Here is a 27,327-nt window from a genome sequence, read left to right as displayed (position 1 = left end):
AATAGATTTTATGGAAAATAAAACTCTGTCATTATAATTTGTGTGTATTTTTTAAAAAATATGTTATTTTACCTACACATTTTCTTTCCAGTACATCTGGCTACCCATCCTCCCAGGAAGAACATAATGTTCACAAAATCTTCGACATCCGTTTATGGTATCTGAGGGTGCAATCTATCATTCCTGCAATTAAATTCCCTCCAGACTGGGTAGCAGAAGTCAGAGGCAGATTGTCTTTGTAACTCAGCAAGCTTTGTTTGAAGTTTCCTTGGATGTGTTTAGTTGAAGAGACTGGAAGGATGTAGAAAATAAGACACAATTTTTTACTGCTGGGTTAAACAGAAGTTGCGAGAAATTTCTTTTGAAAGGGACGAGTGTAAAGTGCAAATACTGATTTAACAACTTATGTTTTACAATTTCCTGATTAATGGATTGCAGTAAAATCAGTTCTCTGACCCTGATTACTTCAGCAATATGTTAGTATTTACTTCAGCTAGTTTTATGTTCTGCATGGAAGCTGCACAGAATCATGTCTGTCTTTTAACCTGTAAATCAGTTCCTTCATGGCTGTCTAAATCTCAGCTCTGATATTTTCTGCAGAATATAAAACAGAAACATGTACCATACCAGTGCATTAGATATCAAAGTATAATTTTTTTTTTAGAAGGGGACAAACATTAATTTCACAGTCCTTGTTCAAAGCTGCCCTTGACCTGCTAGAATGGGTTGTCATTATAAGAGGAGACTATGATAGTTTTTGCTGTGAACTCATGTTTTGGGTGTAGCCAGGTATCTGCATTCATAAAAAATGTGGCCACGGCTGTCTTTAGACCTACAGCTTTCCTTGCTGAAGAGGCCAAGAGCTGGGTAGAGCTCTCACCCTGGGAAGAAAGAGCTTTAACAGCTGCATTTGGCAAAGCTGTGGGGGAGGCACAAATGTGATTCCTCTGCTTTTTAGGAATAAGCACAAAGGGGCTCAGTCTGCAAAGGCATTGTTTTAGCGAGCAAAGAATTCACTGATTTAAAAAAAAATCTAACAGGAAAGGAATCTGAAAAATGAGAAAAGTCTTTTAAAGAGCAAGGGGAAAATCTGGCTCTGCATGAACAAAAATAATCACAGAAGCTTTCCTGGCCCTGCGGTGAAGCGGCCCCCTGCACCCTGGGCAGGGAGCAGTTGTGGAGCTCAGCTGTGCCTGCGGTTAATCATAAATAGATTCCCTTGGCCAGGAGTTCTGGCCAGCACATCCCCCCCTCCTCCTCCTCCCAGGGCTGCCCAGGCACTGCTCCAGTGCCCACCCAGCCTCCCTGCATGAGACAGACAGACAGCAGAGGTAAGAGACACCAGGCATTGCTCCATGAGCTCAGATACAGCGTGGGGCACGGGGGAGGCGGGAGGAGAGCAGGTCCCTGCTCCAGCTGCCTGAAACATGCACTGGGAACGTGCAAAGTTTGGTTACCAGGCTAAAGGTTGTGTGGGGCTTGCAGCAAAACTTGCCAAGCTACAATAATCTTTGAGGCGGCTCAGGCTGGATGTTGGCTGAGCTTCCCGTGAATATCAGCTCAGCCCTGCTGGGTTTCAGGTGGTGACCAGCTGGTTTTTATCCACTGGCCAGTACAGCTTGGGCACTCCTTGCTGTTGAGCTTCTGAGTTTGGGGAGTTGTTAAAATTCAGAGCACAACTCGAGCGGCTCAGCCAATCCCTGGCGTAACGCTGTTGGCTTGATGAATTTATTCTGAAGCAGACTTTGCCCCAGAGAGCGAGGGGTGTGTAGGCACACACACAGCCATACCAGAACATTTGCGTGAACCCATGAACTGCTCAAGCTGCTGAGCTTAGCACGAAAAAGATTTGGAAAGTGGAAAATCTTAGTGTTTCAGTCAGGTGTGCATTGTGTCTAGTTGATCTCCCTGGCTATAAGAATTTTCTATATAGCTGAAGTGCCACACACTGTACTGAGAGCAGAGCCATGTTCTGCTAACTGTAGCATGAACACAAGTACTGTTTTTTAATTAATTTGCCATCTGAATTAACAATAGGCACAAAGGACTGAAGAAGGGAATCCTTTCCTCCTGGTGAAGGGGCGAGGAAAACAGGGAGACTGGAGGGATATGGCCAAAAGCCCAGGAAAAGTATGTGAAGCAGCCAGGCATTGAGTGAAACTGCCTTGAGGCCCAGACCAGACCACTCTCTTAACATTTACAGCTCTCTCCCCCTCTTTCTCTGTTTGGGAGTGAATTTAATTAGAGTGAAAAGGAGTTGCTAAGAGACCAGAGGAGTTCTGGAGTTTGTTGCTGGGGCTGAATTGCCACTCTGCTTCCAAGGCACTGTGCTAAAAAGGATGATGTAACATGAGCCTGCATAAAGCACTCCCAGCTCTAGGGAAAGCTGCTCTCTCCTCCTCGCAGTTCCAGTCTGGTTTGTCAGTTCTCAGCTCCTTTTTGAGCTCCTTATTTTCTCCTAGACACTGGCAGAAAACAGGTTCCTATCCCTATAGCTCTATTCTGCCTTGTAGATTCCTCCTTGTGACCCTTCACGTTGGAGGCAGCAGTGGCTGGGCCTGACATCTATCATCAGCAGGTCACTTTGGAATGTAGAAGGTTTTCTGCTTCAGAATTCTCCCTGGTTTGTTACTCTTCATCCTTTCCTCTGCTCCACCACTGTTTCAGCCCAGCATTAATGGGTCAGGTGACCCCCTCCAACTCCATTTCTGCAGCTTAAAAATTGTTTTGCCACTCTGGCTCATGCTCAAAACACCAGGAGATTCCAGGCCATCTCTTAGGCAAAGGGCTGTCTACCTACCAAAGTTAAGGCAAGAAATGAGATTTTTAGCTTCTTAGGGTCACATCATTGCTAAATTACATCTTTCCTTTTCACCGGACCTCTGTTATCTCAGGAAATTCCATATGCACAAGATGATTAGGAAGATAACCCTCAGCCTGGGAAGACAGGTGTCCTCCATGGCATGTGGGGCCACCCAGGTGAGAAGACTTCTGCATGGTGAGTAGTGCACTGAGTTCCTATGGCAGCCTTGGTGCTTCCACTCTTCCAAAACATATTTCCATCTTTAGGCGTGGTTGCAGGGCTCAGTTTGTTCACAATAATGTTCAAGTGGAATAACAGTAACCATAGAACTGCAAAAGTGGTGGCAGAGGATCCTTCAGTGATGGTGATGAGGATTATCATTCATGTTAATAGTTGAGATGTTTTCCACACATTTCACTTACGTAAAACACAGATCTAGTCTTCTTGAAGTAATTCGTAAATTCACCCCAAAGAACAGCTGAAGAGGGGGATAAATTTGTTGTGATGACGACAGTTTGCTTTTTATAAAACAGCTCAGTAGTTACTGCAAATACCCACACAAATAACTCACTCTTGTGTGTTTATCCCCAGGTGGTTATGTCAGGATCCATCCCTCTGTGCAGGAGGCTCTGGTGGAGGGCAGACCCGTGGTAGCCTTGGAAAGCACCATCATTACACATGGCATGGCCCATCCCCTGAATTTGAGGTGGTGGATGTTGATGTTCCTCATTCAGTGAAGTTGCAAGAATGAAGCACATAACTTACTGGATTGCTCTCAGTGTTCTTGGTCAAGGCAAAGCTGCTGCAAGAGCAAATGGAAATGTCAGGTTGTTAGGCATGCAGGCTGTGAGTTCAAGTGTAAAACAATTGTATTTGGACTTTCAAGGACAAATACAGAGGGCTTAGTTTTCTCCTTATCCAACACCTTAAATTTCTGGCTTCCTTTAAAACAGAGCAGCAGATAATGTCACCACTTGATCTAAAAGAGAGCTATCAGCTTTTCAGCTGCACAGTTTGTACAGACATTGAAAACACTCTGCAGTTTCTTTTCCTGTATCTTTTGTAATGCAAAAAGGATTGAAACACAATAATGAAGTCTGTTCCTTAGCCCACTCAGAGCAGCTACTGTGAGAGCTCCTGGTCCCTTCTCACTGTCTTCTGTACCCTGCATGGAACCCCCCTCCTCTACTCTTTATTTATCAATTTTCATAGCCTTGTGTTTCATTGAGTTACACTGCCAGAAATCGTTGCACTCTCCCCTCCATCCTTGCTTCCAGAAAGCACAGAAAGGTTTTGGTATTGATTTTCCATCTTGCTTTTTACCTGGCCATTATTCTGCTGACATTCTCTCTTAAAATGAAGCTCTAAAATCTCGATTTTTGAGAAGAGGTAGTTTCAGTAAGTAAAGATTGCCAAGCATATGTCCAGATAGCTCAGAAAGGGAGAAGAAGCTGCTCCTGGAAAAGATACTGTATGAATGATCAAGTACAAAATCTGCTAAACTTAGGCTTAGTCTGCAGCCCTGGAGTACCCTAAGGCAGCAGATTTTTGGCACTGTTGTTACTCTGTATCTCAAAATATATCCTGGTCATTTGAGCAGGACTTGAACTAGCTGGGGTTTCTGTGAAAGTCTGTTATGTCAGAGAAATAACAGGTAAAAGATAGAGAAAACTCATATTTTGACAAGTAGGATTTTCAGTAGTATATTGCACAACCAGATTTGCTTGTAAACCAAATGATTTTTCTCAAAAATGAAGCACAAAGCTTGGGCATTGCCATCCTTGAAAATGGGAGCTCTTTGCTTCTGCAAGTTCAAGGGCAAAGATTTCTGCCGTGAGGCAGAAACAAGAAGAACAGCATGTAGCTGAAACCACAAGAACTGTAGAACTGTGAATGATGCCCATCAAACATGACAGTTTTCTTGCCTGATTGTTTCCATCCATAATTTTGTGGTTATTGTCTTGTTTGTCTTATTTCAGCATGGCCAGGGAGGTGGAAGAAATTGTAAGAGCAAATGGAGCAGTGCCAGCCACTGTAGGTATTTTAAGGGGCCAGATCCATGTGGGACTCACAGATGAGGAGCTGGAGTTCCTGGCAAGCAGTAAAAATGCAGTTAAAGTGTCTCGCAGGGATTTTCCTTTCGTCCTCAGCCAGGTATGGTGTGCAAACTTCCTACTGGGGTCTTTCCTAGTAAAGTATGGCTGCTTTTCTAGCAACAGCATTGTGCTCTCCAGCTTCGTGCCAGGTGGCTTTTAAACCTCTCAAAAATATAATGGGAAGTGGTATCCTATGGTAAGCACAAAAGTGGCCCTAACTGGACTCAAAATCCAGCAGGGTAAGGGAATGACATACATTAAATAGGGCTCCTGAAAAGTCATTCTGGTTCTGCTGGCAAGCCATGGGCACTTGGCTAAGAATATTCTTATTGGCATGATAGGACATTCTCTCATTGCATGTCAACTATGTGACACTTGGGCCATCCCAGGCTTAAAGTGGCAGCTAAAGGTGCCACTAGCTGCCTGTGGAACATCCAGGACAGCAAAGGCCTCTGCTATCAGGGCAAGAACAGCTTATATGGCAGGGACAACAGATGATTCACAGAATATTCTGAGTTGGAAGGGATCCACAAGGATTATAGAGTCCAGCTCCTAAGTGAATTCCTCCGCCTTTGGGCTAAAGGAGTATTTGTGTTAGGATTTCACTGCTGTGGCTGCTCCTCCATGTCACCCTGGGTGCTGACTGTGACTGGTTGTTCCCCAACAGGGCTTGTCTGGTGGCACCACCGTGTCTGGAACAATGATCGTGGCACACAAAGCAGGAATCCCCGTGTTTGTCTCAGGTGGCATTGGAGGTGTCCATCGGGACGGGGAGAACAGTAAGAACATCAATGCATTCTACTTTGCACTCTGTTGCTACAGTTCCATTCAATTCCTTCTTTTTCCTTTTTCCCAGCCTGTCCTACAGTAGCAGTTCAGAAGAATAAAGTTAACATTCTTCTTGATTCAGCTAGGGTTGCTTTCTCCCTGATGTCCCCAAGTATTCTTCTTGAGCCCTGCACAGTTGTTAAGGGGGTGGAAGTTTCTCTTTCTCCTTTGCTTACACGGGGTTATGTTGATATTGTTTGGTGCAACAGGAGCTGACTGCACCTCTGCCTCTTTGTAATGCCTGGATAACCTGATACTGGCTGCCAAGCACAGTGTTGTTATCAGCTCTCTCAGCTGAGGAGAAGAAGAGCCTTGCCACAAAAGAGTGTGCTCTGTGTTAGAGGTGTGTTCTCCTCTCTGGAAGATGGCCCAGTCTTGACTGTACAGTTTGTGGCTTTTAGGTGCTTTCTCTCTTCCCAGCCCTATCTATTTCCAGCACAGCCCAAGTGCAGTGCCCTGTTGTGTGCAATCCCTTTAAATGTGATATAAATTCCAGACCAGGGAGTTTCCTGATGTTCTCCAGTGGTACTTTCTTTTTTTTTTTTTTTTGCAAGCATTGTCAGTTCCAAACTCAAAATCTACTTCAATGATATTGCATCTCCTTGAACCTCATCCTTGCTGTACAACACCTTTTTCTTTCTTTTCTACCAATTTTTTTCATGCTCTTTATCAATGTGATCAAAGAGCCAAGAGATGGAGTACAAGGCTGCACCTCTGCCCTTAGCCATGTGCCTTCTTTTTGTCAATACCTCTTTCAATCTCAACACCTAATGTCATGAGCTAAACCTTTAATATTTGCTCGTGGATCAAAGCAATTTTAAAGTCAGGCAGTGGCATGCTGGGCATAGGTGGCTTTTTAGGAGGTCAGAGCACACCAGCCTGGAGTACAAGACAATCACCAACTCAGTGCTGCTTGTCCCTTGGCAGCTCTGGATGTGAGTGCTGACTTGACAGAGCTAGGACGAACACCGGTGGCTGTTGTATCTGCGGGAGCCAAGTCTATCCTGGATATTGGCAGGACACTGGAATATCTGGTAGGTAGCATGGGCTGTGGTGTCAAAGCAGATACTGTTCTTTGTGCACAGTGGCACTGGGAGGGGTCCTAAGCCAATGATTTTCAGAAATTGCTGCTGAGAGGATGTGAAGCCACATTACAGTTCTGTAGTCCTGGGGCTGTACAAGCACTTGGCTGCTCCCTAACAGAAATCCATCCATGTCCAAGGGGCTGTTCCAGCAGCTGCTCCAGCTGAGGTCAAAGGTAGTGCTATCCATGTCCTTTTTCTTTGGCATTAGATTTGCTTTTCTGGGATGATGCTCCCAGAAACTGATGGATCAGGAAGGTTAGATCCATCAAACACTAAATTAAATTCAGAATTAAAAAGGGAATCAGATTTTCAGCAGTCACCTTTTAAGGTTTGGCATGTTGGAAACCACCAGGGCCAGCACTTTAGATGACAGCCAACATTGATATTTCTCAATAGCAAGCAGAACTCATTTATATCCTGTCAGTTCACGATGTGTCTTCAGGTCCCAGGGTGTTGTCTTGGGCTCAGGATGGTGCCAATGACAGCTGCATGGCTTTGGATCAGCTCCAAGCACACACAAAGGATGCACATGCCTCCTCTGCCTCAGTGAGCCAGATCTGATCCAGCCACTTACCATGTCTGGCTCTTGGTGAGAGGATAGAATAGAATAGAATAGAATAGAATAGAATAGAATAGAATAGAATAGAATAGAATAGAATAGAATAGAATAGAATAGAATAGAATAGAATAGAATAGAATAGAATAGAATAGAATAGAATAGGGTGTACAAAAATAACCATGACCTGTGCAAAGGAAGGCAGTTTCTTTCTGGGTAGAAGGAAAAAGTCTCAATCTTTAGTTTCCCTCCACTGATCACCTGTTTGTCTCACCTCCACTGCTGCAGGAGACCCAGGGTGTGTGTGTGGCTGCCTTTGGAGCATCAAGGGAGTTCCCAGCCTTCTTCTCCCGCCAGAGTGGCTTCCAAGCACCATACCATGTCCAGGATGAAGAGGAGGCAGCTAAACTCATTGGTGTGTTTCAGATGGCAAAGGCCATGTAAGGTCCTGGGAAGGAGGGACACAAGAATTACCCTGGATGAGGCACTTGCTTTAAATCTGCAGAAAAATTTGCCCTGATAAACTGTGCCATCCCACCTCCCCCATTCCTGCATCAAAAGTGCTTTGAAAATACAGCAGCAGAGAAATTCAGTCTTTGCAGCAAGTGAAACTGCAAGCCAGCTGCAGCCAGCTTGGCATGCTCATTTGTGGTTTATTCCACCTGAAGTGGAGGCAGCATGTAATAATATGTGGACAGAAGGAAAATCAGTTTAAAAAAAGAAAGCCTTTGCCCCTTTTACTGTGCAGGCAGACTCAAAAGAAATAGGCAGATGTGAATTGGTTGGGTAGCTGGAAAAGGTCCTGATCTTGGGTCAGCTGAGAACTGGAGCTTGAGCTCTGGGGCTTCCTCCACCTTGTGCCCACTCTCCTCTGTCCTTTCCCTTCATCCCCTGACTTCTCCCTCCAAGCAGTGCCACTAACAGTGTTGCCATCCTCTTGCAGACAGTGCTCTGGGGCTGGGGCTGGGCAGTGGGGTGCTGATAGCAGTGCCCTGTCCCCAGGAGCGAGCTGCCCAGGGCCAGGTCATTGAGGAGGCCATCCAGCAAGCTCTCAGCCAAGCCAGGTGAGAAGCAACCTAAACCTTTGCCTTTGCTCAGCCCGTGGGCTTGGGGAAGTAAACAAATCCAGGGACACTGCTGCAGGAGCTTAACCTTGGGCATGGGTGAGCCCAGAACTTATTCTCAACTGTACCTTTATCTAGCCCAAAGCTTGTTTACAGGACTTGTTATGGTATGTGGTTATGGAGATAAAGTATCTGCTGGCTACAGTGCTGCTCCTCTGATGCCATTTCAGCTCATCTGTGGGCATTTTCTTTATACTTGCAGGTCCAAAGGAATCACAGGCAAGGATGTGACCCCCTTTTTGTTACAGAGGCTCACAGAGTTAACTGATGGGAAATCGTTGGACTCTAGTATCCTCTTACTAAATGGTGGGGGGAAAAAGAAAGTCCCCCAGTGTATTTTCTGTCTTCTCTGATAGTGCCTGGTAGGAAACACTGTCACTTTTTTGATGGTCTAGCAAGGAGCAAACACTTCAGCGTCTGCATCCTGATTTTTTAGGCACATCCTTACTGCCTTCATCCCCTTTTACATTAAAAACTGGAGGGCAGCACAGATGGCAGCTGGTCCAGACCCAAGGAAATCCCTCACATCTCACCCTGGAGCTTGCCTGCTCTGTGATGGAATCTCTGGATGCTGTTGTTTGTGCTGGGCTTGCACACTGGGCGGTCCCTGGGCTTCCCAGAGCTCTGTGCTGTCCATCACACATCATCCAACCCTCCCTGGGGGTACAGAGAGAGAGAGGCTTGGAGGACAAACACCCCTGGGCCAGCAGGAATCCTGCTGCACAGCCAAGAGAAAGCAGAGGTACAGGCTGGGATGCCAGTGCAGGATCTGGGAGAGACAGATTCACATCCAGGCTCCGCTGCCAGCCCTCTAGGAGACCTGACCAATCAGGGCAGAGGCATTTTTGGGTGTAAGACCTATATGCAGCCACAAAGTAGGGCTTTCAAAAGCTCTGATACTCTCCTCCCAATGCAATTTGCTAAAAAAATTGCTTCTAGTGACTTGGCAAAATCTCAGTAGGTATCTCTTTCTGGAAAAGCTGACCAAGGTCCTCTAAGGTTTTTAGGCTCTCTGCTGTAATTTAAGTACTTCAGCTTCTCTTTTCTCTGTGAAGTCTTTGCTTCTGTTCCCCACCTATCAAAGTCAGGCTTCCTCTCTGTGAACACTGGGGGAGGAAGGTGAACTTTTTAAAAATTAAGAAAAAGGAAAAATCTGAGTTTTCATGCAGCATTGTTACTCGCTATACTTGACCCCTAAGGATTATGGGATGGGGGGATCAAACCTATCAAGTCCCAGCATGTATTTCCTGCTTTCTCCCTCTAAACAGTTCCTACATAAGCTTCTAACAGGTCAGGCTCGCTGGTATTTTTAATTTTCCTCAAAGAAACACTCAACAGACCTTGCACTGATCCAGAACAATGCCAGAGTGGGCAGCTGCATTGCAGTGGCCCTCAGCAAACTGCAGAAAGCCAGGAGGAAGAGGAGCCAGCCTGGGCAAAAGGACATGAGTGCACCCCAACCAGTGAGTCCTCTGCTGGCCTCCACATGATGCCTCTCTGCTGACAGCATAAGATAAATTTATATCTGTTCCCAAAAGTAAGAGATGACTCAGCCAGGAGCCAACCATTCTCCTTCACGATGTCAGACATTCTCCCTTTAGTTTTCCTTGTTATTCTTGAGAGATAAGTGTCTTCTCCTCCTCCCCTTATCCACATTTACAAGGAACAGACACTGACAATGGCCTGATCTCATTAAGTCTTAGACCATCAAGGCCATTAAAACTTGAATCACCTTTTCACCTTTTACTGAGTCCCTATGTACAGCTTCATCTCTACAGCTCTTAGTACCAGGGAACTTGTGACTACAGGAATAGACCTGGAAGAAGGTGGGGAGAGATATTTTGAGCTGCTGAGCCATAAATATCTCTTTTTCTTGGTCTCCTGCTCATGATTGACAAAATCACAAGAGTTACAGCACATCCCAAAATAAGATCTACTATAATCCTAATACTCTCTTCTCTCTCTTGGATTTTGTCTGTGCCATGTAACTTGCAGGAAATCTCTTTTAGGTGGTCTTTAGACATGAAAAATTTTCTAAAACCCATTTGCAAAAAGATTTGTCAACATAAAAGAGGGCAGTGACTCCAGAGGCAATAACCCAGCATTTGATGAGAAAAAACATCTGTATGTCCCCAAAGAATCTGGAAACTTCCTGTTTGTGGAGCTAAACTGCTTATTCTGGCTTTGTAGGACAATAAAAGAAGTGGTCTGTAAAGTGTCACTGGGTATGGCAATTTCTCCTGGGAGCTTGCAAGAAATTACTGCATTTCCCTGCCCACTTTTTCCCATTTTCTTTGCTTTTTTGCACACCAGTGCTTAAATGTTTCTGAGGCCTGGTGTATAGAGAAACCATCAGCATCCCTGTGTGTCCACTGCAACATCCCACCTGCCATGGGATGGCTGAGGCATAATTCAGAAAGCAGCAAAGAGAAGAGGTTTTGATTCTTTCTGATTGGGATTGCACAAACCTGCATCTGACTATTCAAAAGAAGCACTGGCCCTTCAAGAGGGTGGGAAAAGTGACTAGGCAAAGCACAGAAGATTTGGAAACTTTTTCCTGAAGCACTTCCAACCACTTTTTACCTCTTTCTTCCCTCTTAAAGGTGGTGATTGGCGGTATCAACGTTGACTTTATAGCCAAGGCACAGAACCCTGAGATCCTGGTACTGTATCTGTAGCAGTTTGCCCAGCACCAGTGTATTTCCAGCTGCTTTTACAGGAGTGCCAAGCCACAGGGGTTGGGGGGAAGGTGTTACCCCTGGATGATATCCACATGTGTTCATGCACACACTTGGGCATGCTTGGGGTGTTGTTTAGATGGATAATGGAGTGATATATACTGACTTGCTCTGTCCCCAAGGTGAAAATCACCATCACCACTCAAGAGAGGGACAAAGCAATGTATCATTCATACAACCATAGTGGGGAAACCCCCAGTAACCCATCTCTGGCTGTCTGAGACTGTCTCAACTATGGGAAGCAGCACAAATAGGAGCAAGAGTCTCTGTGCAGAGTACTCATGAAGGATTTGAGTCTCATACACACACACAAAAACCAACAAAAAAAAGGAAAAAAAGAACCCCAAAGATGGCTTTAAAAATAGAACATTTTAAATGTTACCATTTGTCTCAAATTGGGTTGGGCAAGAAGCAAACAAGAAGCTAAAGTGGACCAAACCTGGGAGTTCCCCATGCAAATGACAGCTGTACAATTTTTGTCAAGCTGTACCAAGTACTGCAGATTGAGGTGGTGAAGCTTGCTCAAAACTTCTTTGGTGTCTCAAATTACTCTCTGATGAGAGCCAAGGCAGGAAGGTTCTGCCATCAGATGGGACAGCCTGTGGAGACCTCTCAGTGAGATAGGGGAAATGTGCTGGAGAAGCTGTCTGTAAGGAATTTGGAATTTGGCTATTTAATGATGCAGGGGCCAAGCAATGTTACAATGGTCAGGGGTGAAATATGCTGTGGCATCAGTTATGAAAGCTTGCAAAAGCAAGAGTTTAGCTGCTTCAGCTGTGATGTAGCCAATACTATGCACAGCCTACACTCAGCCATCAGGCAAGGAGCTGAGCTGTGTCCAAGGAAAGACAGGCATTCCTTGGCATGTCTGACATGAGTGCAGATTTCTGGAGCACCCATAGCATGGTGAGGGGGCCAAGGACCAGTGTAGGTCCTGCTGGGAACAGCTGACAAGGGAAAAAGGGGGCTTTTAATGTTGCATATAAAAGTGAGGTGTTCTGCCTTCAGCCAGTCCCAGAGCTTGTGGTGCATCGTGGCTGGGACCCACTGCCAAGCCAAGGAGGATTTGGGAACTGCCAGCCAGAAAGCTCCCTGCTGAACAGCTACTGTGGTTGGGCACAGAGGAAAAGCCTCTCTCAGTATCACTGTTTTGGCTTTTTAAAGACAGATTTTATCAAAGGGCTCCACACCCAGCAGATCCCACCTTTGTGCCTGCTGGATTTGTTGCAGAGCCCTGGGTACCACTCCCTCCTCTGCTGTCTCAGCAGGAAAGCAGCTGTGTTCTGACCTGGTTGTAATTCCCACATGGCTCTCAAGGCTACCCAGAAGCTAAATGCTTAATATGTAACTATCTGACCTGCTGAGAAGGATGAACAATTTTGCTCAGAGAAAGTTGCTGGAAAAACCATTATGGTTATCATTCTCTCAGGATAGCCAGAAGCTGAGCAGAGTCTCATTTTCACATTAAGAGTTCAAACCTCTTAGGACATGGAAGAAGGTTCCAGAGACTTCCTCAATTCTCTGATACTTTGCCAGAAAGCATCAGCCCAGCCTCATTTCAGATCACTTTTAGCAAGCCCATTTTCACCTAAATGCTTTAATCTGGGCCAGCCCCACCCAAACCCAAGAAGAGATATTTGGATACCACTGAGTTACAACTGAGTTGGCAAGGTGTGACAAGAGCCACTCATTTAGTTTTCTTTAAGAGCCAGCTGCTGGCTTCTCTCTCGCTGTACCCACCTGCTACTTTAAAGAGAGCTTTAGCATCTTCATTTTTTCAGGCCCTGTGGGATTGTACAACAGGAGAGGTCACCCACAGCTGGATCCCTGAGCAGAGGCTGCTACATCTGCTCTTGGAGCAAGGCTTGGCATAAAAAAGACACCCAGAATCTCTGACTCTGGGGTGTATGGGGAACTGAGAGAGAGGATCAGCATGCCAGGCAGCAAAAGGAGCTAATGAGTATATTCATCATTCCTGCAGGCATCAGTTTTAAACCACACATAATGGAACTAAACCACAGTTTGTGCTTATTGCTGATGGCAGCCAGCACCCTCTTTAAAGACTGAAACAGGGACCAATGCTCAAAGCCATGTTGTTTGACTCTCCTAAAAAGCACCCTTGCTTTGTATTTTGGGGTGCTGAGGTTTGGTTTTTTCCCCCGTTGGCTGCCTATATTACAGAGAGTGAGCTTCAGAATTAAAATAGCCAAACTCACTTTGCTTTTGAAATCTGCAACTCTCCACAGGATACAGTTGCAGATGGAAATATCCTCATTCCCAGCAGTACCAGCGGCAATTCCCAGGGAGCACAGGCAAAGGCAAGGGAGGGGCATTTGGCAGGGAGCGACATTTGCATTTGATGAGGAGTGATAAGCAGGGCAGAGATGAACAAAGGCCATCGGTTGGTTTCTTGTATAGAGGCAGCTCTGCTCAGGTGGCCTGAACAGTTTAGGGCTTGGAGAACTGCCAGGCAGAAAAGGAAAAGTATCAAAAATTAGCACCAGATTTTACAGACTACAGAACTGGGGAGAGTCAGAGCTAAAAAAAGAGCCTGAAGATGAGAGAAATAGAAGATCATATTTAGCTGGGAGAGCAGCCTCTCCCAGGGCTGGATGCAGGAGAAAGCATTGTGTGCAAAGAACAGATGTGCAGCTGCACAAGGGGAAAGAAGAATCCTTGGGGAGCTTCAGAATGAATTTTGAGAATGCCCAAGCACAGGGAGGAGAATGTTCCTTACAGTGAGATGGCAAGACATGTTCTTGGTTAGAATGGATAGTGGTGTCCACAAGCAAGGCAAATGTTGTGTGCAGGGGTGTCCTTGTGCACCTGGGCTGGTGTAGGGCAGAGGGAGTGGGCCAGGAGCTCCTGCTTACAGGGATCTCTGTCTTCAGAGATGGAAAATAGTTTTCAGGATTTTATGAAACAAGATCTCTAAAACCATTTGACAGTCAGATGAAGCCCAAATGGATCTGAGTATAACTGATATAATTCTTCTGGCAGAAGAATTAGAATGAGATGGGTGAGCGACTGCCTCTGTCCTGACGATTTGTCTGTGAGAGAAAGGCAGAGGGACAGAGGAGTGGAGGGCAGAGGCAAGAGAAAATAATTTCATAGCTGCACATGTGGAAAAGAAGGGTATTCTTAATGAGGGAGATGTTTGGGAGGCAGTGGGTCAGTGAAAAACTCCTCAGTCTCTGAAACAGATCCTTCCATGAATAAAGTACAGAGGCAGCACAGGCAAAGATAACAAATCTCATTTTACATTTAAAGAGGGAAATAAATAAATAAATAAATAGCTCACACAAACGGGTTAAGGTGGGAGCTAAGTGGCCTTGAAGGCAGATCCCCAGCAACTTTGGAGTCACAGGTTGTTGTGGGCAGGTGAATTCAGAGGGCTGCTCACAGTCTCTAAAACACTCATTAGCCATTCTAGGAGGTCTTAGCAAGTAAGAGCAAGCTAGCAATTCATGGGGAGATCAAGTGGGTCTCCCCTCCTTGAAAGCAGGCCTTTGTCATGAAACAGAAGTCCATAGACGGCTCTAGAAGTTTGTATTGCCCTCAATGTGTGACCTGGATGCCCTGTGCTCCCTCTGATTGCTGACCTATGTTTCAGCAACATCAGCTTCAGGTGATAATGGAGACTTAGCAACTATGCCAAGCAGCCCTCCCAGTTTTGCCAATGACCTGTTCTTTCTTCCAGGGCGGTGGGCAAACAAATGCTGGAAGAGTGAGACGAGCCTTTGGCGGTGTTGGAAGGAACTTGGCAGGTGCCTGGTGCTGGGTTTGCCTGCTGGTGCATGCCAGCTGTGGTCTGCCCTTTGGGACTCCTCCCACAGCAGGAGAGGGGGAACGCTGACAAGATTTGGGACACATTACTAGTGGGCACGCTGCCTGGAAAAGGCAGAGCCCTTTCCAAGAAATAAGAGTGGAGGGAGTTGAGATCAGGAAAAGGAAGGTCCACAAAAATGAAGTAAGCTAGCATATGGTGCAGTAACCCTGAATCAAAGTAAATAAGCATCAGTATCTCCAATGACTGCTGAGCAGCCTCAGATTTAATTCATGCTAGGATATAGACACAACAGAAGTATGCTTAGAGCAAGAAGATGAAGGGAATAATCACAGTTCCAAACTGATGTTTCACACTTCCACATCCCATGGACAAAAGGAACTGGGGTACAGGAGTGATATATGGTTTTGTTGAGCTAGGTCTTATAAGCTCTTGGAAATTAATGTTGCATTTAAGATAGCTTAGCTACTTTAGAAGGCATAAAATTAGTAGGATGGCTTTTGTGGTAGTGTTAGAAACAGAAAAGTTTTAATAAAAGGCAAAATAACAAAACTTTTTACAAAGAAAAACTGAGATAGGTGCAAGAGATTTTTGCTCTTGGTAAAGCACTCTACAAAAGCAATTCATTTCTTTGTTCTCTTTTTTTCTAGTAACTTGCTCAGGTGAGACTTCTTAGCTTTTGTTTAATTTGCTATCTAAGTCTGAAGTAAAATTTTTTCGGTTTTATGAGGTATTTTTTTACTTGATTAAAAAAAAAACTTTAAAGCTTTTTTCTTTTTGAAAAAAAAATAGTTTTGCCACTCTATCAACAAAAACCACATTCTTATACAGGAGTTACTGCAGAAGAAGAGAGGCTACAGTCTTGTCCATGGGAAAGGAGCACACAGCACCTGTGGCTCCACCACAAGCAGCAGCAGATCAGTATTCTTGTACTGAAGGTAACAGAGACAGATTACAAAAAGATTTTAGGACTATTCCAGCTTTCAGACATTTCCCAATCTCCTAACACATATCTACTGTCACTTCAGATCACTAATGAAGAAGCTTGAGTGGAAAAATCTCCCAAATACCCACACCACCCTCGGAGGTACAATGTGTGGTAACTTGAAAGGAGAGGAGGAAGGGTTTCCCATTAACACACTCAGATTCAGTGGTTCTAGTAAGATATCATGGTGGGAACAGCAGTGTGGGAGGGCAGCACCAGAAAATGCTGTGCTCAGCAGCAGCGTGGGAAAACCCACATGCCTGTGATGGTAAGGGAGGAGATGATGCCAGAAAAGAGCAGAATTTGCTTCCCCCTCTCTTCCTCCACTCCCAGATGTTCCAAAGAATCCTAAATTTCAGGGTGCTGGTTCAGCTCTCTGTAGGACACCTCACTCAGCCCTAAGCAGTCATTTGCTGCAGCTGCAGCTTCATTTCATCTTGAACATCCTTCCAGGTAAGGACTGATGAGCATTAATTTTTTCAGGAGAGGGCTTTCCCAGAGCCAGCCATGCTGCAGCAGCTGTCACTGTGCTCAGAGTACTCTGGTGGATTTGTTCACAGCTTTTGTTTCCATTTGCTTTTTAGACTGTTTAAGCCGTCTTGGACAAGCTCCTCTCCTTTTATCAGCCGTGGGGAAGGATGAGCATTTAGAGTCTGTCCTGCACTACTGCCACCACATGGTATGTGTCACAGAAGCAGCACCTCAGAAACTTGGAAGAGATGACATCACACAGAGGGAAAATTCTTCCCAGCCCTGGCAGGCATCAGAGCCACCTTCCATCAGGCTAAGAGTGGGAATAAGTCAATGCTTCTTTAGCTGCAGACAATTAGAAGGCAAGGAACCACCTCCAAAACACAGGCTAGGTGTGTTTTGGAGTCTTTAAGTTTGAATTATGGGCTCTGAATTCATGGAGTCTTTAAGTTTGAGATATGGGCTCTTTAACCATGGGCTCTGAATTCAGTTCCAGAAAGTGATGCTGGAGGAGGTAGAGGTAAATCAGGAGCAAGCACTTACAATTCTAGTGAAGGCTAAGCATAGCAAGAAATACGCAAACCTTGGATCCAAGGACACACAAAGCATTGCCAAAACCAGCCTGGTTTAGTTAAAGCCCAAGACAGAGAAAATGTGCCACTGGATTTGCAGGTTGGACCTCTCCCCAGGTCAGAGGACAGGATCCTCTACAGAGCTGCATGCACACTTTTCTGTGCATAGGGGGATGCCTGACTCCAGCAGCAGCTTGTGCACAGCTCAGGGAGCTGGAGCAGCAGGAGCTCCCCAGGACAGCAAGGCAGAATATCACCAGCCCAGCAGGCAGCTCCATGGAGAAAAGGCAGGACTGAAGGCAAGGCAGGGTGTGAGTGCAGCCCCCAGGTGAGGCTGGTCAGGGTCACTGACTATCATTAGTGCCCTCATATTCCAAACAGAGCCAATGGGGCCTTGGTTCTGGCAGCCTGACTTGGCAAATGAAGAAATGAGAATATGAACTCTATTTTGGGTTATAAAGGCTTCACCATGGCTGCTCTATAATCTCTTCTCCACACAGCAGTTTGTGCCATCCAAGTGAGCAGTGTCCCAAGGGAAGGTGGACTTGCTGGCCCCACCAAGCAATCCTTGCCTGTAATTAAACACATTCCCATCAGTGCTGGAGAGGAACCTTTCCCTAAAAACTCCAGCTTCCCTGTCAGCTCCTGAGACAGATACATTTCTCCATCCACATGTTCTTTCCAAGATATGCCCTGTGTTCCTTAAGCAGATCATTGCCAGGAGCCCCAAAGGAAGGACATCCCACAGCTGCAGGAATGGCTCCAGGGTGTGCTCAGAACCAGGCTGGGCAGTCAGTGAGGTGGCCAACACAAGTCACTGCTGTCTGCAGAGTGCCACCAGGAGATGCCATCCCACACCAGCTGTGAGAATGGGTGACTGGTGCAGGCAGGGCTGCAGACCACTCTTCTCTTGCCAGCATTGCCTAGACTGAGATAGCCCTGCCAGGCTGCTTATCCCGAGGGAGAGCAGTGAGCTGGCACAGAAAGGGTGAGCTGAGGGTGGCAGGGAACAGGAATGTGCTCAGTGTGTGCCTGTCCTCCCTGTTGCAGGACATGAGCGGCGTCCTTCGGCTGGAGGGGGAGAGCACAGCCACTTACTGTGCCGTGATCAGCAGTGCTGGGGAGCTCAGCCTTGGCTTGGGAGACATGGCCATCCACCAGCAGATAACAGAGCAATATGTATGCATTCCCTCACAGTTATGAGCTTTTCTTATGAGAAAGAGTGTGGGCCTGTGACAAGAGGCCACTGGTGATGTGCGTACCTGGAGGGAATGGGTGCAGAGGGCATGGGGGATGCTGAGGTTAACCCTGGTCACTGGCCACTGGCACAGCAGCATAACAAGCCACCAGAGCCAATAACAAGCCACCAAAGCCCTCTATTACTGCTGACCCAGATGGAGTTTCTATCTGTTTCTGGTTTATAAATATCACCACTACCATCATCCATGATATGTAGGCCACAATCCTCTTCATTAACTTATCCAAGATAACTTACAATTTTGCATCCTAAAGCCAGCAAAAAATCAACCTGTATAACCCTAACCCATATTTCTTCCTTCAGGGAAAACAGAAAAAAAAGTGGACAGAACACTGGTTAAAGCAAATTTTTCTGTTCCATCCCCTCCCTACCATCCCTGTTGTTTCTACACACTGAGTTGTATCAACAGAAACTGTTGCTCAGCACATCCAAACATTCAAAAACATCAGGGAAGCATAATGGCAGCCGTGATTAAAGAGTAATTCAGTGAAAGCCCCACCACTGCACCCTCCTTCTTTTATTGACAGAACAAAAGCTTGTGCTTCATGACTGACAGCAACATGGAAGTTAAGTGCAATTTACTCACCAGTGGCATCTCCATGAGGTGGAGCTGTCCTAGGGAAAAATCTGGTTATTACTCCCACTTCCATCCTCACCTTGCCTCCCCAAAGCCTTGGCACAGAAAACCATTACATGAGGGATTAACTCTCCTGAGCTTTACAGAGCAGCTATGATCAGTGGAAATTCTGAAGCAGTCTTGTGCTGCAAAGTGCATTTTGGCAGCCCCTGTTCCCCCCAGGGCTGGCAGAGACACGTGGGATGCTGCTCCAGTGCCCATAGCCCTGGCCTGGCATCCTAGCAAGTGGCTGTGCAACCTCAGAGAGCCACAGGAGAGAACAGCAGCTCCCTGCTCCACTGTTCCCCTGTTCCCCTGGACCCCATCCCTGTGGGTTCAGGGGGACCCAGGAGTCAAACACTCTGCTGAGCAGCCTCTTAGGGACACTGTGCAGAGAGGGCATCCAATGGCACACACAGTGAGCGAGGCATGGCCCAGGGAATCCTGCAGGGGCATTAAACAGCAGCATTCCATTTCCCTGCAGTGCTCCATCAGCAATTATCTTCCTCTGCTGGAGGGGCTCTGCCAGTTGAGTCCAGCCCTCAATGACCAGGAGCAGGGAAAGGAGAAGGGGAGGAGATGAGGCAGATGGAAAAATCCATTTTCCTTAGGGAATCACTCTTTTAGGCTCATGCCTGCACCTAAAGGCTGGAATACAAGTCAGAATCCTACATGAAGTCTGACTAGCAATGATTTTGTCCCTCTGCAATGACTCAGGCTGTCTTTCCTGTGTGTCCTGGATTTTAACTAGGTGTCCCAGTTCAAGGAGAAGCTGTGTCAGGCCCCACTTGTTTGCATTGATGGAAATGTGCCTCTCTCCACTATTCAGTACGTCTGCCAAGTAGCCAGAGAGCACCAGCTAGCAGGTAAGGAGAGCTTGCCCTCACAGGATGTGTGCAAGACAGTCCAGGCACATCCCTGCTGCTTGCTGCAGATAACCACTGACTGTCTGACATGCTGGGTTATTCAGCACCTCTTTCTGTACTCTGCCGCTCTGCTTCAGATGGGAAAAACATTTTGGATTTCTCTGCAGTTTTCCTCTTTCTGCAGCTGAACCACATTTCCTGAGGCATAGTTGGTAAAGCCCTTGAGCACTGCCAGAAGGCCAGGGAATGCTGCTCTCTGAGCTTTTAATCTCAGTGCAAGAGGCAATTTGAGCACTTCTGCCAGTTTGAGCAGCAATATAGTTTGCTTCTCAGAAAAAGCACTAAAGCATCTTTTGAGAGGAATTCTTTTCTATTCCCATAAAATAAGTGTCCCCCTCCACTGGTATGCTGGGGACCTTTCACAAAGCTTCCTAAACCTTTGGAGTTACACCTTCCTTTTTAAAAGCAAATCCCAAAGAAGGACACAGCAGTCTAAAAACCTGGCAGAGGCTCCAAACCCAGCTAATTGGAGGAACAAAATTGGGGTCTGGTTATATCAGCCAGAGCCAGAAGCAGCTGTCTCATTGCTGGACACTGAGAAGGAAAGCTTGGGAGACCTTGTCCCAAGTTTGGGGGAGTATCTCATAATTTAAAGGTGTAACTCATAATTTAAAGGTGTAACTCATAATTTAAAGGTGTAACTCATAATTTAAAGGTGTAACTCTAGTTGTGCAGATTATGCTAAGTGTTCTCCACTGCATCCTGCTCTGACACAGAGACGAACCACTAATTAATTAATTAACTAACTAACCAATTGCATTGTTGTTTTGAAGTGTGCTATGAGCCAACAGATGAGAACAAGGCCTCTAAGCCATTCCTCTCAGACAGCTGGAAAGCACTCACATACATTTCCCCCAACCTGCAAGAGCTGAGAGCAATAAATCGGACCCTCGGGAACCCTGTGCCAGCAGGTATTGAACACTCAGGAGGATCAGTCAGACTTTTAGATAACCTAGATCCTGGAGAAGAGCGTTTTCTGCTTCAGCCTCTAATGCAGGCAAACTGGGTTATAGCATAGTGGGGATTCCTAAGTGCTCATGGTATCTTGGACCTCACTGCCATCTCTGTCTGGGCTGCATGGATTGATGACCCAGCAGAGACCACAGTCGGCCTGGGGTGGCTCCTTGCCCAAAACCAGAGCTCCCATTTGCCTCACTTCATGACCCAAACAGGAATAATATCTGGTTTGTCAATGTGTCCCTGAAGCTTGGTGCTCAGAGGGCACCTGTCCCAGCAGTACCACCCTTTGCAGGAATGACACACCCCACCAAATGCAGATGGAGATCCAACAGCATTGAAGCAAGGGAGCCATGCTTCAAGACAGCTTTTTGATCCCTACAGACATGCTTAGTCCCTTGAGAATTGGGTTCCTCAGTACAGAATACAGCATGGAAGGCTAACTCTGGAGAATTCCATGTTTCCCATAATATAAAGAAAAAAAATGTTACCAACCACATTTCAGAAGTGCCCATAAATAGCAGTAGAAGTGCCCATAAATAGCAGTAGAAGTGCCTATAAATAGTAGTAGAAGTGCTCATAAATAGGCTCCCAGCCCACAGACAGGCTGACTGAGGACCCTTACAGCTGGAGCACATTTTTCCCTCTCCTCTCTCTGCAGAGCTGCCATCCAGGTTGGAGGATGCTGTCCAGGCTGCAGTGGCCCTGGCCTGCCCTTTGCTGTCCCACCTGCAGTGTGTGGTGGTGACCCTCGGCGCTCACGGCGTCCTCCTGTGCGGCAGGAGCCTGGCAGGGAGCATCTCCCTTCATCCAGGAGCTCACAGACAGGTAAGGGCATGGAAAACCAGCTCTGAGCTCTCAGTTGCTTCTTTCTGGGGCCATATGGCGCTGTTGCTATTTCTGGTGTGGTGGCAGCAGTCCTGGGAAACATGGCATCACTGCTGGGAAATGTATGTGTTTGGGGGGGTGGAACACACAGCTCTGAAAGCAAATGGAGTTGTCTGTCCTGTGCTGCTGGCTCCTAGCAGCAGTGTTTGGAGTCAGCTAGAATTAAATGTGCTATGTGAATATTCATGAGTGTGAGCTTCATTTGCAGGAAGTTTCATTTAAATGATCAAAGTGTGAAAAAAGATTATTGCCTTTTTTCCAGCCTTTTCTTTTTTTGCCATCCCCGCGGATCTGGCATCGGGCACATCAGGCCTCAGCAGCTTGGGCAATTCCCACTGACTTCCCTTCCCTTCCCTCTCCCCACAGGCTGCTGCTGCCAGGCTCTGTGCTGCCCACTACCCTGCCATCCCCATCAGCAGGGAGGAGATTGTCAACGTCTCAGGAGCTGGTGACAGGTAGATCCTCGCTTCTTTGTCCTCTCCAGCTGCATGTGAAAGGGCCATAATCGGATTCCTTTGAAATTCTACTGGAAAAGCAGCTGCTGCTTGAGGAAGAGATGTTAAGGATGAGACCAGGGCTGGTTGCAGTGATTTCTTGCAAAGCTTGCTAAAATTGTCCCCCGAAGCATCTTGGAAGCCAGGCTTGCCATTATTAGTTTTGCTTTTCTTCAAGATCCAAGCCTTTCCTGGCAATCTAAGAATTCTGAATTACTCTGGGCTGAGCTGCTAAAAGCAAAGTAAACCACCTTACATCAAAGCTGTCTTACTAACTAACTGCCTTACTTCCACACTTCTCCAATGGAAGTGGAACTGCCACTCAAGAGCTAAAATGGCCTTGTAAAAGCATTTCATCAGGTTCTGCATTTGCCTCTGGCAATTTTGAAGCTCTTGCTTCAAAAGAGTCTGCTGTATAATTCGCCTGGCTGTTCACACAATGGCATACATAGAAGTGGAAAATGACAGCTATTATTCCTAGCCTCAGTGATCAACTCTCAGTCTGTCAGAGTAATATTTTATTATGCTCCTTGTTAACTTGACAAACTATATGTAGCAGTCAGGTTGTTTTTTTCTTCTTGCTTCATATGTTGCAATGGTTGATTTTGTCCTTTCTTTGCCTTGGGCCAGACCAAAAGTCTGTATGTGACAGATATTTCCTTTTCCCTTTCTACTCTTGCCTAGCAATAGCTCAACATACCAACATTTTTTTCTCTGTTCAGTGTCCAGAATGAAAAGGTCTTTGTTTGGGCTTTTTTTAAACATAGACAGTCCTCAATATTTTACTTAAAATCAATCAATAACTTCTTGCCAAGCTGGTGAGCCTACTTAACACCGGGATGTGCTGTTTGTGTCTCGGATAACCTCTGAGGTGAGCTGACTCAACTGCAAGCTGCTCTTCTCCAAAGAAGACCAAATGGTTATTTGGAGCAGTAGGTGTAGTAACAGCAGAGGAATAGGGGCTGGAGGAGTGTTGTGAGGTCAGCCTGACCTAAGGAAAGCTCAGCTTTGCTCCCCACCTCGGGCAGGTGTCCCCAGCCGCCCCTCCAGGGACACAGCCTCCCCTCTGCACCATCTGCTCAAACACAAGTACTCCTTACTGCAGGACAAGGTGTTTTCTAGAGGCCAATGTAATGAAATGTCCTTCTCAGGGGTTCCTTTCCTGTTTTAAAATTCAAGGGAAGACTGAAGGTGAGATAAAATGCACCACTGCCAACCACCTCCACTGAGTTACACTACAGAATCTGGAAGCTTGTTTTTCCTTCCAAACCCATCTGAAAGCTTGGGGCCCATTACTGCTCCCATTCCTGAAGTAACATTGGTCTGGAAATTCCTCTCCACAGAATCCCCCACAGGCCATGTGGGGGAATTTTCAAAGCCCCCTTGTTCATTCAGGGTTTTACTTCCTAATAACCCCAACTGCTCCCCTGAACTCTGGAAATCCCTGCTCTACAGAGTAAGAGTGCCAAAACAGACTGGAAATGCCAGGACACTGCAATGCCATACAAGCCATCTCCACAGCCTATAAACTGGTAACGTGTCCCAAGCCCAGCCCGGTGGCACTTTCAAAGGGCCATTGTAGAAACACAGAATGGTTTGGGTTGGAATGGACCTTTAGTGATCATCTGGTTTGAACCCTTCTGCAGTGAGCAGGGACAGCTGCAGGTTGATCAGGTTGCTCAGAGCCCCAGCCAGCCAGGGAGGGGGCATCCACCACCTCTCTGTTCACGTTTCACCATTCTCACTGTAAATAAATTTTTCCTAATATCTAAAATAGCACTGGTCAGGGTATAATGCAAACCAGAAACAGTGACCCAGGGCACCTCATGCCTCCCCTCCACTCTGTGGCTCCCCTGCAGCTCCAGAGCTCTGCCCGTGAGCTGAGCATGTGTGCAGGGTCTGTTTGCTCCTTGCCCCCAGCTGCCATGACAACCCAACACCGCATGCACACACATGGCATTGCTAGGGGATGCTTCCCTAAATATTTACTCTCAGCTCCTGGAGCTGCTGAGAGATTGAACACTTTGTGGAAGTCATAATCGTCTGTGCCTTTGTTATAGATAAGAAGATGTTGATGTAATTAGGTGGAGTGCAAAATAAGGGCTCTTTTTACCTTGCCCATAGATTTATTTATTAATCCTCCCTGCCATCACGTTTTCCTGTCCTTGCTTCTTCCTCTAAAATGTGATTGTCTTGTCATTTCTCTTTCCCTTCTCTGTCCTCTCCTCCCTCTCAACATTTTTACAGTAGTTGCTGTGAATAGAGGAGTTGCTCCCAATCTATCCTGAAAACTGCACTTACATCACTTTTACTGGAAAATCTCAAATGAAAAACCATAGCAAATGTTTCCCAAAAATCTGACTTTCCAATGTAATTTCAGCTTTGGATTTCTTTTTCCAGCTGCGCCTGTTGTCCCTCTCACATAGATACAGAAACTTTGTCTCTCACCCCATCCAACTCTTTGGGGAGAGGAGGCAACAATGTAATGAGGACATAATGAGGCACCAACAAAGAGCAGATAAGTGACAAATTAACTAGAGAGGAGGGGAAAATTAGATTCTTCCCTTCTTAGGCTCTTTTCTTTTCTCCTGCCTCACCTGTAAAACTGAGGAGAAGAGAAAATGTGGTACAAGAGGAAGTATCTCAACTTCTCAGATGAGAAGAGCAAAACATGCAAATAAATTATACTATTTGGAACTCTAAAATAGATACAGAAAAAGCAAACCCCATTCATTGCAACCTCAGCGTTCCTGCGTGACACACCCTGCTGCTGTAAATGCTGCTTGGCATCCAAGTGAAAGCTCTCACAAATGAACAGCCACATTCCTGGGTTTAAAGCCCTTCTCCCCTTGTTCAAAACCTTCTTTCTTTCCCTCCACAGCTTAATGGCAGGAATCCTTGCAGGGATGCTTGCTAAACACGACACGGGCACGTGTGTGCGGATGGGTCTGCTGGCTGCCAGCCTGTCTCTCCGTTCCTATGAGCCCATTTCCCCAGAAATCAGCACTTCCAGTGTCAGCCAGGAGCAAGTCAGGAGCAGGAGCTGGCCAGAGGCAAAGGTATGGAGGATGGACTAGAACACTGTGCCTTTCTCATCCATCACCTCATTGTACTTGCAGCAATGCTATTTTCAGGAACTGGACTGTGTTTTGAGCTTTGAGAACATTTATCTGCTTCAGTCCTGAGTAAACCCTCAAGAAAGGAGGCCCCTACCCAGGGAACTCCTGTGGAATGAAAAGCTGATTTCTGGTCTTGGAGACCTCCTGGTTTTCTGACCTCCAGGCCTTCTAGATTTTCTATTGAGGGAATTGTCTCTTCCTCCACCTTGTGTCACTGTTGTCCATTATCACAGTGGCTCCTCTGTCATTGACTCCTGGATCTTCAGGACCATGTTTCTTCAGCTGGGCCCAGCAGCAACATCTGCTCTTGCTCCTTACTCTCTCCTATCCAAGAGGTCCCATGGATCACAGCCTGTGGCAGGGTGCAGCTGGCAGGAGCATGACACTGTGGGATAACCTCATCCATCTTCTCAAGCCAGCCAGCACACACCACACCTTCTTGCTCTGAAGTCCAATGCCTCTGGAGAAAGTAGGCAAGACAAAGTAAAGAAGAGTGACCAGGGACCAGCTGGTGGCCTTTAAAAGATGACAGCCCCTTATTCCACGTGCCTTCCTTCCTCCTTCTTTAGTCCTGAGTATCAAGTCTGAAGCAGAAGAGATCCGAGGGAGCCAAGCCATCTCCCATGGAAGCCAGGAGGAAAAGTCACCTTTTCTCTCTAAGCCTGTAATGTGCACAGGATGCAACTGTGGGTGCCAGCAGATCGGTGAACAGTGAAACTCATTAAAACTGATTTCCAGTAGAGTTGGGTCTCAGTGCTGGCTGGTTCCTAAACCTGACTGATAGTAAACCTGGAGTACAGACCCACCCTCCTTTTCATCCACAGACCACAGTCAGACCCCTTGGCTGAGGAGCAGCTCCCTGGTGTCTGACACGGCACTGAGGTCAACCAAAGCTTGATCAGGGCAGCTCTAACACCACTCTCCTGGGTGGGCTCTGCTGTTTAACCAGTGAGCTCCCACTGGAATGCATGGAGGCATTAACTGGGTGCCTTTCCTCCACCTGAGGCTACTCCACCAGCCTCATAGCAACTCCTTCCCACCTTCCCATCAGACACACAGACATTTGCCATCAGCTCTCCTTTACTGAAACCTTGTTTGCAGCTGTGGTTCAGCTGAAGGATTCTGTGCTAGATGCCATGCACCCATGTGTGTACCTGAGCAGGGACAGGCTGGCTGTGGCAGAAGGGTGCTGGGATGTTTGGGAACACACAGGAGGGGTACTGGGGCCCACGTAAGCAGCTGGGTTTGCTCACAAGCTGGAGGTGGGACACAGCAGGGGCGGGGGAAAAGGGCTGTGCCCCCAGGGTAAGTCCCTGCACTATAAAAATTACCTTGGCTGCATCCAGAGTCAGGGGAAAGCAGCAGCTTCCACCTCTGCTACTGACTCCTACAGCCTTGTCCAGGCAGGAGGACCCTGAGCAAAGGCAGGACCTGAGGATGAAAGTCCAGGCACTGGCAGTCACCACGCTCCTCCTGGTGCTGCTCTGCCCAGTCCCAGCACTGTCTGGCGTACTGGGGAGCCAGGCTGGCACCCTGCAGAGGCAGGCAGAGGCTGGGCTCCCTGGAGAAGCCCCTTGGCCACCTGGACATGGAGGGGACAAGCTGCCTGGGCAGGGCTCAGAGAGGAGGACCCACCCTCTGGCCAGTGCGTGGAAAGTGATGAGAGAGGCACACCCCAGCTCCAGGTCCCTCAGCAAGGCCATGGCCGGGGCTCTGCTGGGCAGTGGGGAGCAGGTTGCCCCTGGCAAGCGCTGGAGGCTCCCCCTGCAGCCCTCCCGCAGCAGGACGGCCAGGCTGAGCCAGCACCTGAAGGACTACGGGAAGTTCAACAGCGACACGGTAAGCACAGCGAGGGAGAGGGTTTGGGCTGGGGCTTGCAGGGTGAGAGGGGCACCAGTCAGGGTCAGACAGGACAGCAGCACATGCTGAGCATGCCATGATCCTGCAAACACCAGGTAGAAAAGGTGTTTTCGAGGCCATTCCTCTTAAGATGCATGTAAAGATGCCAGTCACAACATGGCTTC

General features: G+C 46.9%; 1 protein-coding gene across 4 annotated transcripts; it reads left to right on the top strand.

Annotated features, from left to right (window-relative positions):
* Positions 1-1,274: 1,274 nt before the first annotated feature.
* Positions 1,275-26,045, top strand: LOC131082640 (uncharacterized). 4 transcript variants are annotated; one of them, XM_058022703.1, is made up of 19 exons: positions 1,275-1,331; positions 2,895-2,998; positions 3,395-3,509; positions 4,783-4,957; positions 5,567-5,678; positions 6,655-6,761; positions 7,657-7,783; positions 8,312-8,432; positions 8,695-8,780; positions 9,831-9,955; positions 11,096-11,155; positions 14,931-14,997; positions 16,587-16,681; positions 18,096-18,224; positions 19,671-19,785; positions 20,619-20,756; positions 21,464-21,630; positions 22,057-22,145; positions 25,066-26,045. In XM_058022703.1, exons 2-19 carry the CDS (start codon positions 2,905-2,907, stop codon positions 25,259-25,261), a joined length of 2,118 nt encoding a protein of 705 aa, XP_057878686.1. In that variant the 5' UTR covers positions 1,275-1,331; positions 2,895-2,904; the 3' UTR covers positions 25,262-26,045. The 4 variants fall into 4 exon arrangements, with proteins under 4 accessions (XP_057878686.1, XP_057878687.1, XP_057878685.1 ...); XM_058022704.1 differs by having other exon boundaries at positions 1,318-1,331; positions 2,895-2,979; XM_058022702.1 differs by lacking the exon at positions 1,275-1,331 and adding an exon at positions 2,481-2,591.
* Positions 26,046-27,327: the final 1,282 nt, after the last annotated feature.

Source organism: Melospiza georgiana, chromosome 4, assembly GCF_028018845.1.
Source record: "Melospiza georgiana isolate bMelGeo1 chromosome 4, bMelGeo1.pri, whole genome shotgun sequence".
Classification (NCBI taxonomy): domain Eukaryota; kingdom Metazoa; phylum Chordata; class Aves; order Passeriformes; family Passerellidae; genus Melospiza; species Melospiza georgiana.
Note: the sequence above shows the minus strand (reverse complement) of the source record. Positions and strands in the feature narration are given on the sequence as shown.